We start from the raw sequence: 13,741 nt of genomic DNA, 5'->3' as shown, positions 1-13,741 counted from the left end.
CAATAAAAAGTAATGCTCTTAGCATAAAAGTAATATTTTTTCATGGATGACCCAAATAAGAGATCCGTCTCACAAATACGATCCGTGAGACCGTCTTACATAAGTTTTTGTCTTAAAGTTAAAACACGATTTGTTTAAAAACTAATCGGTTAAGATTTTATCGATTCGGTTTTCATCGATTATGAAAATTAATTCGGTCGGTTCGGTTATTGATAAATATTTCGGTTCGGTTCTGTTATGACTAATTCGGTTCGGTCGATAACCGGATCGACCGAATGTTCACCCCTACTTGAGCCTACAAAAATAAAATCGATTCAAGCTCGCATAAAAACAAAAATAATTAAAATTTGAGCGGATCACCATTTAACTAAATAGAAGTATATCAAAAGTAACGTCGCTTTCTTGTTCAGAAGTATAAATTTAGCGAGATAGATTAATGCATCATTAAACACAATTTATCCCATGTAATTAGTAAAAATGCAAACAAGTTAGCTTTGGGCGGCATCAACGGGTCACCGTGGATCTTGACCGGGAAATGACGCCAAGAGAAATTGTCAGACGAGAGACTTCAGTTATGTTTAAACTGAATTACCCGTAAGCCGAAGTTGGGTTTGAGAGAGGAAAAAGGCACAGAATTTGAATCACGTCCCGAAAAAAGAAAAAAGAAAAAAGAAAAAGAAAAAGGGTGTGCGCCACGTGGCGTACAACCTCTTTCGAATTCGAGCCACATGATTCAACCCCATTTATCCTTAATTTTCCTGAATTCACCAATCTGACGTGGCAACTCTACATCTTCTTCATCCTTCCCCTGAACCAATCCCACAACTATTTCTGCCTTCGTATTATTTTAATTTTTGTGAGTGTGAACTCTCACATATCCGTTTTCTTTCGCTTTCTTTGCCTTCTTTCTCTGTATTTTTCGATTCTTTCCTCTTATTTGTGTTTCTGCTCTGCTGTTTCGGTAATTTTCTCAGTTAAAACTCGAGTCTTTTGGGGTGTTTCTACCCAATTTTCAATCGCTTTTCTATTATGACAGATCTCATAAAATTGATCTTTTTGCCAAAGTTTGTTAAAAAAATCAAAACTGCCATGTTTATAGTTTTTCCTTATAATCAAGAATTTCAGTGAGTGATATATTGGATTATTCAGTGAAATTTATTTCGTGGATCCATAAGTGGCCCTGGTAATTTGTAAAAAGTTCATCTATTGAGATCTTAATTCTTGAGGTGCATGAGAATTTCCTCCAGCAAAAAACTGAGATTGAGGAAATTAATTTCGTTCAGCTAAGAAGGTTTTGAAATTTCTGTAAGGAAGAAAAAGCAAAAATTGGAAAACTGATGGTCACTGCAGCCGGCACCATACAGGTTACAATTTTCGTACCGAAAAATTGTTTCTTTTGGTTTTAAGGTTTTTTGTTTGCATAGTTTGACTTGTTGTAGGTTTCTGGTGTTACAGTAGTATCAGCAAGAATCATGTCTTGTTTTTAACCACTGTCTGTGATATGAAATTATGCTTGAAAATACTGCACCGGTGAGAGGGTATAAACACCCGGGAAAAACTGGACAATTAAGTACAGTAGTTTAATTCGATGAGCCAAGTAGCTTGTTCTTGATTTTTTGGTCCAACAAATCTGTTTGTTCCGATTATTAAGTCAATGTTACACTGATGCTGTAGTATTCCAGCCAGGTGTTTTGCTGTAGTTTGAATCATTTAAACATGCCATAGCTGCAGTTTCTCGAGTATCATTCTTGACATTTAGTGGGTTGTTTTCTATATTCCTCCTACCACAGGAACAAGATGGAGGCACGGGGTCAGGCACTTTTCCTCGTAGTAGCAATAAGCCTCTTTTAGAGTTGGGTACAGCTGCTGGTACCCTGTCGAAGGAGCAGTTTCATGATGGGGAAGAATTTTCTCCCAAGGTGTTTATCCTCTCTTGTCTATAACGGTTTCGGAGCTACTATCCAACTTATCTTGCATTTTGGCAGCTTATTTTATTTATTTTTAATATTCTGTTCAAATAGGCGAGGAAGCCGTATACGATCACGAAACAAAGAGAACGATGGACGGAAGAAGAGCATAAAAAATTTATCGAGGCACTGAAACTTTACGGTCGAGCTTGGAGGAGAATTGAAGGTGTTTATTTGGTTGAGACGCTGTTTTGTAAATGCATCTTTCAGTATTTCCCTTGTATTGCTGAAGTTTGAAATTTTATTTCATCATCTTTACAGAGCACGTGAGTACAAAATCTGCGGTGCAGATTCGGAGCCACGCACAGAAATTTTTCTCTAAGGTTTTACTGCTGCACTTATATCAGTAGCAATATCTACACTTACATCTGTTTGCCGCCTTTTTGGGCGAGAACTATGATGTTGGGCTCCAACTTTGCTATTGATAAACTTTATTCTATTCATTTCTCATTGATATTAAATATCTGTGTGGTGATTAGGTCGCACGTGATCCAAATGGAGCTGATGCTGACTCTGAAAAACCAATTGAAATTCCTCCTCCGAGACCTAAAAGAAAACCAATGCACCCTTATCCTCGTAAGTTGGTTTGCCCAGTCAAAACAGGACTTATAATACCCGAGAAACCAACAAGGTCTTCGTCTTCTACTCTGTCTATTTCGGAACCGGAAAACCAATCTCCTACATCCGTATTATCAGCAGTTGGCTCAGATGCATGTGCTAGAGAAAATTGTTTGTCTCTAATTTCTGGTTCAAAAGATGAATATTCTAGCCCGGATGAACAAGTTTCTCCGGTACTAACTCTACTTATTTTACTCATCTTCCTACAGTGGATGTGATATGGCAAACTCTTGATCCACTTGAAATGTTTATGCTATATTGGAACATAATGATTTGATATTATTAAGATTCAAGCATAGTTTTTGTGTGATTTTTTGTGATTAAGTTATGCAAAAGAATTTTTTTACCATAACTATTAAAGTTTATTTTGACATATATGAAGGGAGTACGATTATATAACAGAAGAATGGTTGTTTATGGTTGAACAATATAAATCTGCAATGCATTCCATTCTCTCTTCTTTATATTTCTACCCTATTTTTTAATTCAACAGTTTAACTGGACAGGAATTGGAGCTTTTGTCTCAAAACGAATTTCTTGCTAAAGAAGATTCAAACGAATCAGCTGCTCAGTGCTTGAAGCTGTTTGGTAAAACACTACTCATTTCTGATCCTCATGGACCAGCTAATCTAGCAGCATTAATGGCTAGCAAGCTCGAGTCCTCTGGTGAAGACATGGGGACTTGTTTATTTCCTTGGAGCGTTGCACCTTTGTCACTTTATTGTGGTGCAACAACTAGCGATATTTATTACACGCAAGTGGTACGTGAAAACTCACACCCTGAGGATACTCGGTGTCCGGTTTCTTTACCATGGTTGACACTCTGCAGCGCCAAATCACCGACAGTTCAGGAAGTGCATAACCCAACCCCAATCAAAGGTCGAATCTCGTGTCATATGCCTGGCAAAGATGAAGAAAAGGAGGGGTCCTCAACTGGTTCAAATACAGAATCTGTTTGCACTACAACAGGGAGAGAGAAAAACTGGGGAGCTGATAGCTACTACCACTCGTTTGAGATGAAATCCGAGGGACAAAAATCACTTCCCTCCAAATTTAGCAAGACCATGTCAGTTAAATTGGCTAAACATGGAAAAGGTTTTGTGCCTTATAAACGATGCCTTGGCGAAAACCTATCTACCTCGACCTCGAATGAGGCTTCTGAAGAACGGGAGAAACAGAGGGTTCGCCTCTGCTTATAGAAGCTGGTGAAGGTTATGCGTTTTCCGAGGTGCAATGACTATTAAAAATATAGCAATGCATTTCTAGTGTAATTTTTGTCACCTCTTGAATCTTGAGATGTATTTTATGTTTTAGAATTTCAAATGTTGTAATGTGCGAGGAGTTGAATTGTGTTTGTGCATATCCCTTACATCTCCGTGCTTTCTTTGTACAATTTGTAGTATATATATAACATCAAGAAGAGCTTGGAAGTTCATTGTCGAAGTTTTGTTGTTTATTTGCATTTCCTTTATATTCTACTCCGTGCATATGCTCCTCTTGAAGAATGATAGTTGGATATGCTTGAGCAAATATTACTTTTACTGTATACGCCAGTTGGTGTAACCGTCGAACTGGGAGAAAATATATATCAGTAACATCCAATATTTACTGTTTTATCAAAATTTATAGTCGACTGTGATTTGATTTCTAAATTACATTGATTTTCATAATTTTTATAGATTCTTTAGTTGTACAAGTTAAACAGCTAATCTATGTTACAAGCATAGATCTGTGTTATCTGTTAAAAAATAAATCAACGCTGAAATCATATAACCAAACTTATATTATGACATCATTTGTCAGAGTTTATTTTAAGTATTTTCAAATTTTTATATAACGAAATGTTTGGAAATGATATATGACAACTAAGAAACATGTAATTACAAACATTAGTCATGTTTATCACTAGACAGAGGTGGTGTATTTTATGTGTTATTTTCAATTAAAGAATTATAATACTAAATTTTACTAATATACACAACCCTATATGTGACAAGAAAAAAGAGGGGTGACTGAAAAAGTTAAAATAGGTGCAATGTTATCCAATCTTTCTCGAAGTTAGGTTTTGGGAATATTGATGAAGGATAACAGAAAAAAAGGGGGAACTCTTTTCCATTTTTTGTATATGATATTTGTGAACTAATTTATGAAAAGTAGATTCTTGTGAGACTGTCTCACGAATTTTTATCTGTGACACGAGTCAACCCTACTGATATTTATAATAAAAGTAATACTTTTTATGGATGACCCAAATAAGAGCCTGTCTCACAAAATATGACTCTTGAGACCGTCTCATTTAAGTTTTTGCCATTTATGAAAGTGGTATGGTGATTATAATATTTTTTTTCTCGTAAGTTCAAAGGAAATAATCTATGTTCGGATCTGAATTGAACTACACCATAAAGTAATTTATTTTTCATATTTTGAATCTATCAATAAAATTAGCACTTACACTTAAATACTACCATCGTCCCAATTATATACACATGTTTTTTTTCACACATATTAAGAAATATGATCTATATAATTGAGATGAAGTGAGTAACATAAAATTATAATTATAATTTCTTTTAGATGGACAATGAATTTGTTGCTACAAGCGGGGAGATCCAATATTTTTTTAAAATTTATATGTTAATTTTGGATAATTTGATATTAGTTCGAGTGGAACAAATTTCTTGGCTCCGCGCTTGGTTATTATAGACCTAAAACTCAGTTTTCGTCTAACCTTGGTGCTTTGATGAAGTGTGATTCATCAACATAATATAGGAATTTTTTTAAAATAGTAGCGTAAAAAACCCGCGCAAGCCCAACTCTATTTGGTGGATCTAATTCGTATATTCTCGTTTTACTTTGGAACGAGGTGGGCACCAAAAACAATTCCGTTGGCCTTAGACGCGCACGTGTCCCTCGATTTTCACTTATTTATATTTTGCACCTCTCATCTTTCCTCATTTCCACGGACTACCCCTCCATTTTAATATATATATATATATATATATATATATATACACACGAATCTAGAAACAGTGTGGAGCTTCCTTTTCCTTCATCATTTACGTGTCTTTTCGGTTTCTGCCTTTTCTCTCTGTTTCTAGATCTGTAATCGAGCTCACAGTGACATTGAATCTGGAATGGCTACTCGAAAATTGAGCCATGCTGATGAGGAGAAGGTACACAACCTCAAGATAGCTGTGTCCACTCTCAATCAAATCAGGTTTTGTTTCCTTTTTCCTCTTCATCGTCTTTCAGTCTTTCATGTTAGTTTCAAGTTGCAACCAATGAGGATATGAAAAAGTTAATGATTTTATTGGATTTTTTATTTCAGCGAAAATGAGAAATCTGGATTCGTCAACCTCGTATCTCGATATCTCAGGTGAGTTTCGAGTTTTTACTCCCTTGATTGATTATTCGTGTTATGATCGTCGGAAATGTTTGAATTCCGTTTTTTGTTGTGTATATATCAGCTTGACGTCTTTCATTTGTCGGAATTTATTTACAGAAGTGAGTAGATTTATTTAATTTACCTTTGTTTGTATTTTGAGCTCCATGCTAAGGGCAGTGAGGAAGCTAGACGCAAGATAAATGTCTTTGAATCTCTAATTCTGATATTCATAGAAGTTTATTCTCAAAATCTAAAAAACTAAGTGTCTTCTTACTTCTTACTCGTGTATGATTTAATTTGATTGAATACAGTGGTAGTGGGTTGTATTACTTAAGATTTCTGCTGAACCGATTTTCTTTTGGTTGTAACTTGTGAATCACAGTGGTGAAGCTCAGCATATACAGTGGAGTAAGATTCAGACCCCAACTGATGAGGTTGTGGTGCCATATGACTCCTTAGCCCCTGTTCCTGAAGGTGTTATTCCTTTTCCAATCCTTTATCTTTTCGCTGGTCAATTTGAAAACATCTCTCCTTTTCTCCTTAAACCATCAAAATTTGGGTTTGATTAATATGTTTTAGCCTATCGTAGTTAATATATTTGTCCGGTGTGGTTACCTGTCCATATTACTGCAGATATTGCGAAGACAAAGAAACTTTTGGACAAACTTGTGGTGCTGAAGCTCAATGGAGGCTTGGGAACAACAATGGGATGTACTGGCCCCAAGTATGCCTTGGCAATATTTCTGTTTTATGGTCTAGTTTATCTGTTTGTGATAACTTTACGACTATGTTGAACGAAGTAATGCTTCTATAATTTTGAATTGGCATCTCATGCAATAGTTTCTGTAAGTTATTGAAAACCACCATTTTTTGTGTAAGGTGGTCTAAAATGCAACTTACTCTGAATGCGCTGTCATATTAAAAAGTAAAACTTATTATTTTTATTTTACCCCTTTTTAATTTTCTTACAGATAAAACTTTTTTTTCTTACTTTACAAATTTTCTAATAATAAAAGTATTAATGGGGGCTGTATATCGTGTACCAGTAAAAATCATTTTCTATTTCTTCTCCAAGGTGTCGTATAGGAGTGGAAACCTATGACTGATCCAGGAAGTCTTCCATCAGACCAAATATTGTTTCCTGAATTCCCAAGTTTATATGTTGATCTCCTTGGCTGCAATATGTGTCAGCATAGTGCCATGATTTTCACCATGTTCATAAGTTCCGGTTCCTTAACTCTAGCTACAATATTTATGCTCGTTATATATATTTCCTGTACTACAGGTAAAAAGTTGATCTATCCATATTCCAAATTAGAAGTTTGGATGTACCGACTAGCAAACTCTCTGTGATTCGTTATTTAAATATGTTATTGAATAGTTATTGCCACCATTTTTCTTGCTAGTAAATTCATTCTTCTCAATGTAATTGAGATTGTCTTACAACAAAAGCTTTTCTTCCATAATCACATTTACACAGCATTTTGAAAACTTTTCATAGTTGTGGTCAGTGTCACTCTTTTGATTATCCTAATCAGCTTTAAGTTGTATTTGTTTCCATGATTTAGGTCTGTCATTGAAGTTCGAAATGGTTTGACATTTCTTGACTTAATTGTCATCCAAATCGAGGTATTATTCCTATGTCGCATACTCTCCAGTTTTGTTTTCTTCCACGGTGCATGTAACTGATATTTTCAATTGTCGATAGACACTCAATGCTATGTATGGATGCAATGTGCCCCTGGTATTAATGAATTCATTCAACACTCATGATGATACACTAAAGGTAAGATATCAATTCTATCCACTGGATGACTATACACAAATGAAATTAAACTTAATTATTTTTTCTTTTCATATGTTAGATTGTTGAGAAGTATATGAACACAAATATCGAGATTCATACATTTAACCAGGTCTGTATATGTATGTTTTCTGCAATAATTTCGTGATGGCAGTTGCATGGTTAAACTTCATTTCCTTTAAACTTCAGAGTCAGTACCCTCGTTTGGTTGTTGAAGATTTCACACCCCTTCCCTGCAAAGGAAATGATGGCAAGGATGCATGGTATTTCATGTCACCAATTCACTTATTCTTCTGATTCCTGTAGATTTGTATTTTGGCAAGTTAATAATTTAACTGCTACTTCTGGTTTTATGGTTAATTTCTTAGGAAATGTTTACTTTATTCTTAAGGACATGATGTATATTGTAATCTTCAACTTTATCTTTCATTTTACCATTCTTTTCACATTTTATGGATATTTTATTTTCTTTGTTTTTGAAGGGAAAGAATCAGTGCGTCCTCTTTACTCTGTTAGGATCAAGTGCTTGCTGATTCACATAATTGAATCTAATCTTTCATGTCATCTTTAGTTCTTATTAATGCATGTTGCAAATACAGGTACCCCCCTGGTCATGGGGATGTCTTTCCATCTTTGATGAATACTGGGAAACTTGATCTATTTTTATCACAGGTGCAGCTCTGTTAAAACACCAAAATCTTTTTATTATGGCATAAAACTGCTCAAGGATGCCTGGTTAGATCTAATTCTTATTTTCTTCTTTCTTTTTTCTCTCAGGGCAAAGAATACGTCTTTGTTGCCAATTCTGATAACTTGGGTGCTGTTGTTGATTTGAGTATCCTTGTTGACTGAAAACTCAGCTTTACACATTGTTCAAGCACTTGACATTTTGTGTTTTTTGTCGTCATGTTTGTACATTAAAATTTTGCTTTATGTGTTTGTGTGTGTGTGTGAGGGAGAGAGAGGGGGGTGGGGGAGAGAGAGTGAGCGCATCTGAGGCAGAATCTGTGAATTCAAGTGATCTGAAAACACCTGCCTTAATTCACCGTTGCAGAAATTTTAAACCATTTGATCAATAACAAGAATGAATATTGCATGGAGGTATTTGAAAAAGGTCTATTCTTAAATTTTATTCCTCTTTAGGACAAATTGTTTCAAGATATCAATGGTACGTGTTTATGCAGGTCACTCCCAAAACTCTAGCTGACGTAAAGGGTGGTACTCTAATCTCTTATGAAGGGAAAGTACAGGTATGTTGAGTGGGTCCATTTCTCCTCATATAACATTCAATCCTGAAGTCGTAACAATTCTTCGGTTCTTATGAATGCACCTCCAGAAAATAGTAGACGGTGATAAAAAAATTTAATATGCTGGCTCAGTTTTTGTGAACTCTGCTATAGATTCTTCCTCAGAAGGGTTTAAACAGGTTTGTCACCGTTTTGGAGAAATAGGTGGCGAGGTGTTGAGCTCTCACCCTATGTTGAGATTTATGCTTCAGATTTGAAATATTAATTTATTTTTGTGCTCGTGAACTCAACTCTAAGATTTCGCCTATATGTTCTGTTGCTTTCAGATTGTAATGATAGCAACACTGACATATTACAGTTCTGACAAAATGAATTTCTATTATTTGTTTTACAGTACCTGCCAACAAATTAGCAATAAAATACAGCTGTCTTCTCTATCACTCAATTTGCGCCTATTTATGCTGATCAATATCTCTTTTAAACTCTCTGCTGTTAATGTTCGATATTAATTAGGGTAACTGTTGACTTGTCTGTGCTGCAGCTTCTGGAAATAGCACAAGTTCCAGATGAATACGTGAGTGCTAATTCTTTAATCTGTTCTCTGTGGTTTTCCCATTGTTATTAAATCCACATATATCTGGTCCCCGTGGTTATTTTAATCCACATACAACTAATTGTGTACCATTGTTTACTACATTTAGGGTATAGAAATAAACATGTATTTTTCTGATGCATTTCAAGGCTCTTGTAACTGCATAAAACTTTTATATGTAATATTGGATGACCATTGAAAACAAATTTGGAGCCATATATGTTGGGATGATTATAATAATTATCAATCATATAAAGGTGAAAGTTGAGTTCACTGATCAAAACAAAAGCAAAAAAAAAAAAATTAACATTTATTTCTCATAGTTTTGCTTCATAAGGTGTTAGAGATGTAAGTTCCTTTTGCAAGAAATCAGGGAATCCCAACTCGTTTTAAAATGTCAAAGATCTGTTATATTATTTCACTAAAATTCAAAACGTCAAAAAATTCATTTTATAAGCTTTCTGTGTTATGTTATCGACACAAACTGGGAACCTATTTTACAAATGAGATCTATCACCTTATAAATTTTTCAGGCACAAACATTATATCTAGGTGGTTGTAAGATGTTTTAAGCAAATTTAGCCAAAAGCTCCCTCAAATAATGTGTCTTGTTGTATTCCTGCTGTTACTAAATATAATGGGCCACTACTGCTTGGGGTTGAACTGATGGATGTTTTCTTGTTGATACAGGTTAATGAATTTAAGTCCATAGAGAAGTTCAAAATTTTCAACACCAACAATTTGTAAGTCAGGAAATTACCCCAGGTTACTTCTGGCTAAATAACTGCATTCTTCTAGAGAAACGCGTAAAGAACTTGTATAACCATATCTTGCAGGTGGGTGAACTTGCACGCAATCAAAAGACTTGTGGAAGGAGAAGCTCTGAAGATGGAAATTATTCCCAATCCAAAGGTACAGTATTTACTCTAGAAGAAATCTTTCTGGGAAACAGCACCTCTCTGATCAAGCCAATATGACTTTTAATAGGAAGTGGATGGGGTGAAAGTTCTTCAACTTGAGACTGCTGCAGGGGCTGCAATAAGGGTACATTACACTCAAATGTCTTTGAAATAGTCAAATTTGACAAGTTTAGTTTTAATTTGGTTCCAATTATTTTATCTCGTTAAATTAACCTCTCAAGTAATCACAATGCAGTTCTTTGATCATGCAATCGGTGCCAACGTTCCTCGTTCTCGTTTCCTTCCGGTAAAAGCAACTTCAGATCTGCTTCTAGTCCAAGTAAGTGTCACATGCAATACTTTGTGTATTGAATACCTTAATGACGTTAGTCACCGGCTGTTTATAATGGTTTCTGACTCAATCATCAGTCTGATCTATACACCTTGTCCGATGGCTTTGTGAGCCGGAACCCAGCAAGGGCCAATCCTTCCAATCCTTCTATTGATTTGGGACCTGAATTCAAGAAGGTTCGGATTCATCTCAGCTATTAGTTTTATATGATTGGCGAATATCTCTGTTAAATCATGTAACCTGAGATCTTTCCATAATAGGTTGCAAGTTTCTTAAGTCGATTTAAGTCAATTCCCAGCATTATTGAACTGGATAGCTTGAAGGTAAGGGGTGATGTATGGTTTGGAGCTGGTGTTATTCTGAAGGTAACGTGAAATTCGGTTGTTCATGCAATTTAAATGTGAATGAATGCTTTTAAGCTTCCCATATCTTATGATATTTTGATTCATCTTTGTGGACGCGTTACTGTATCTCAGGGTAAAGTTACAATTACTGCGAAACCTGGCCTGAAGCTGGAAATACCTGATGGAGCTGTTCTTGAAAACAAGGTAATATACCACATCTATCATGATATGATAAGACTTGGTGGATGAGATAAATTACCTAGTCTATTTGGTAAGATTTTTTTGTAGAATTAAACAAATAAGTGTCAGAGTTGAGACCGAAATGCACCATTCATGCGTGTGTAAAACAAAACCTACATGCTGGTATGAGAACTTTATTTGGCTAGAAACAACTTTGTTTCTAACAAGTAAACTAAATATCAAATCAACAGAAAAATATAATAGTGTAGGATATATGCATATCACGAATTTTTAGTGTAATTACCCTGTGTATATGTGCTATGATATAGACTAAACACGAGACTTGTGGACCAAATAACCATTTTGATGAATCAAATATGTTGTCAAAAAAATAAATAATACATTTGTAATTTTAAAACTTGTATATTAAATTTCGTTTTGGACACAGTGTATGTCCTGCAGTGCGAGGAGTAGTTTGTTTTTCCCCTATATTTATGATAAATTTCGAAATCGATATCACTGGCTTACCTTTGCCCAACTTGATTCCAGGAAATTAATGGTCCTGGAGATATATAGAAGAAGACTCGTCTCTTTGGACTTGGAGCAATGTTCTACAAGAAGTGACTTTTATTTAAATTTTTTGTTTTTTGGTTGTGACTAGCATCGAGAATGGAAGTATGAGATGAATAAATCCGTTGAACAGACAAAAGTGAATGGGCTTTTTTTTTAATAAAAAATTGTGATGCACTGATTAGTCATCAGAATCTGTGAGCTCCCACGTGAGCTTCTTCGAGTTATTTATTATTCAGTCAGGAACAGAAAACAAACGCACACGAGCACCTCCAACGCAACACGTACCAAGCGCATAAAAATTGCAAGCGAAGAAAATATATTTTCAAGTATTAACGCTAAGTCAACATTAAATATTAACTAAACACAAACAATGATTGTGTTGGTTGACAGTTTTCGGAATTTTAAATTCGAAGATAACAGAAGAGGTACACACACTGACATCTTGTCTAAATCTTTCTCACAAGTCTCAAGCCTAAATGAGAATGCCACGTTCAAATTAACCGACGACAGAAGTTTTCAGTTCTTCTGTACTTTCCAAGACTGTCAATTTCAAAGCTGTTAGATTTGTATTAAAATAAAGCAGTTTGTCATGGCCCAAATGATACCGACTTATATTAAATAGTCAGACGGTTCTCATGATGAAGCACTTTTAGCCAAGACTATAATTAAAAGCTAATTGACTCAACATAAATCCAAAAACTTCAATTGCTCGACTCACAGAAATACAAACAAACAAACAAACAAACTTTTTTGTAGAGAAATACATAAAATTTTATTCATGTTAGTCTTTGTTGACAGGACAAATTAATCACGCGCACATATATACAACCAAAAACCAAATGTACCAACAACCTAGAAATAAGTTAAATCATAGAAAAGTTAATTATAACCAAAACCAAAAGTGTGTCATCTCATGCTCAAAAAATATATGTTCTAAAGAAGTCCATGTTTACAAATGCACAATCGGGTATATAGTACCATCGGTGAGTCCCCTCTTGTTTGCCACACGTTACTCCACTATCACCTATTAATTAAATCAAATCATAGAATCTTAATAATAAAGGAAAACATTCACGAAGATAATAATATATCACATCATAATCTTGAAATACGATAATTTTTTCGACCTCGACCACAAAACAAAGCCCAATAAATACCTCAAATATGGTACAAAAGAAAAATGTTTCGGTACTTGGCTGGAGCATAAAATCTATTTGATTCGAAAAAATCACACTCCTCTCCGACATATTTGTTGAATATGTACACGGTGTCTGTATTATGTACCGATGATATATCAAGTGGTCCTGAATATGACAATCTATTTCCACATTAATTTACTACTTGCAGGCGGATTGATTTATTTCCCGAGTAAAAGGTAGGTATGGCACAAAGATTCTTTTAATCAGAAATACACAATTTTTTCAAAACATGTAGCCCATCATGGGTTTATAGACACATATTTAGCTTTTTAACGACTTAAACAGTCATTATTATAGTTACATTTTAGGACTAAGATGTGCAAGAATCAAGGATTTTGGCTTTTTCAATGACAAGATCTCCCACATGAAATAATCCAACGAATACCATTAGCCCACTCCTTGGTTTTGAAAATTCAAAATAGCAATCAACTATTTTAAGTTCAAAATACAAGCACAAGACAAATAAATGTTAATAATTCAAGGATGAATAAGGCATTACGTCTAGATAAGTTAAAAAGTAATGAATTGATGAATGTCCACATGAAATTAAATGATTTCGTTGAAAAAACGAAAAATAAAAA

At 34.8% G+C, this 13,741-nt stretch overlaps 2 protein-coding genes across 2 annotated transcripts; both read left to right on the top strand.

The window, feature by feature from the left end:
• Positions 1-522: 522 nt before the first annotated feature.
• LOC140836483 (protein REVEILLE 2-like) lies at positions 523-4,028 on the top strand. Its single transcript, XM_073202030.1, has 6 exons — positions 523-1,364; positions 1,791-1,919; positions 2,022-2,133; positions 2,229-2,290; positions 2,447-2,758; positions 3,092-4,028. Exons 1-6 carry the CDS (start codon positions 1,338-1,340, stop codon positions 3,782-3,784), a joined length of 1,335 nt encoding a protein of 444 aa, XP_073058131.1. The 5' UTR covers positions 523-1,337; the 3' UTR covers positions 3,785-4,028.
• Positions 4,029-5,577: 1,549 nt separating this feature from the next.
• LOC140836480 (UTP--glucose-1-phosphate uridylyltransferase-like) lies at positions 5,578-12,152 on the top strand. Its single transcript, XM_073202027.1, has 21 exons — positions 5,578-5,802; positions 5,914-5,961; positions 6,353-6,444; positions 6,604-6,694; positions 7,539-7,599; positions 7,679-7,756; positions 7,836-7,886; positions 7,964-8,037; positions 8,374-8,446; positions 8,552-8,609; positions 8,829-8,875; positions 8,959-9,024; positions 9,563-9,595; positions 10,304-10,356; positions 10,450-10,525; positions 10,601-10,657; positions 10,769-10,852; positions 10,942-11,040; positions 11,125-11,229; positions 11,341-11,412; positions 11,938-12,152. The coding sequence occupies exons 1-21, from the start codon at positions 5,720-5,722 to the stop codon at positions 11,962-11,964; spliced, it is 1,428 nt and encodes a 475-aa protein (XP_073058128.1). The 5' UTR covers positions 5,578-5,719; the 3' UTR covers positions 11,965-12,152.
• Positions 12,153-13,741: the final 1,589 nt, after the last annotated feature.

Source organism: Primulina eburnea, chromosome 7, assembly GCF_022965805.1.
Source record: "Primulina eburnea isolate SZY01 chromosome 7, ASM2296580v1, whole genome shotgun sequence".
Classification (NCBI taxonomy): domain Eukaryota; kingdom Viridiplantae; phylum Streptophyta; class Magnoliopsida; order Lamiales; family Gesneriaceae; genus Primulina; species Primulina eburnea.
The sequence above is the reverse complement of the archived record's forward strand: the minus strand, read 5'-3'. Positions and strand labels throughout refer to the sequence as shown.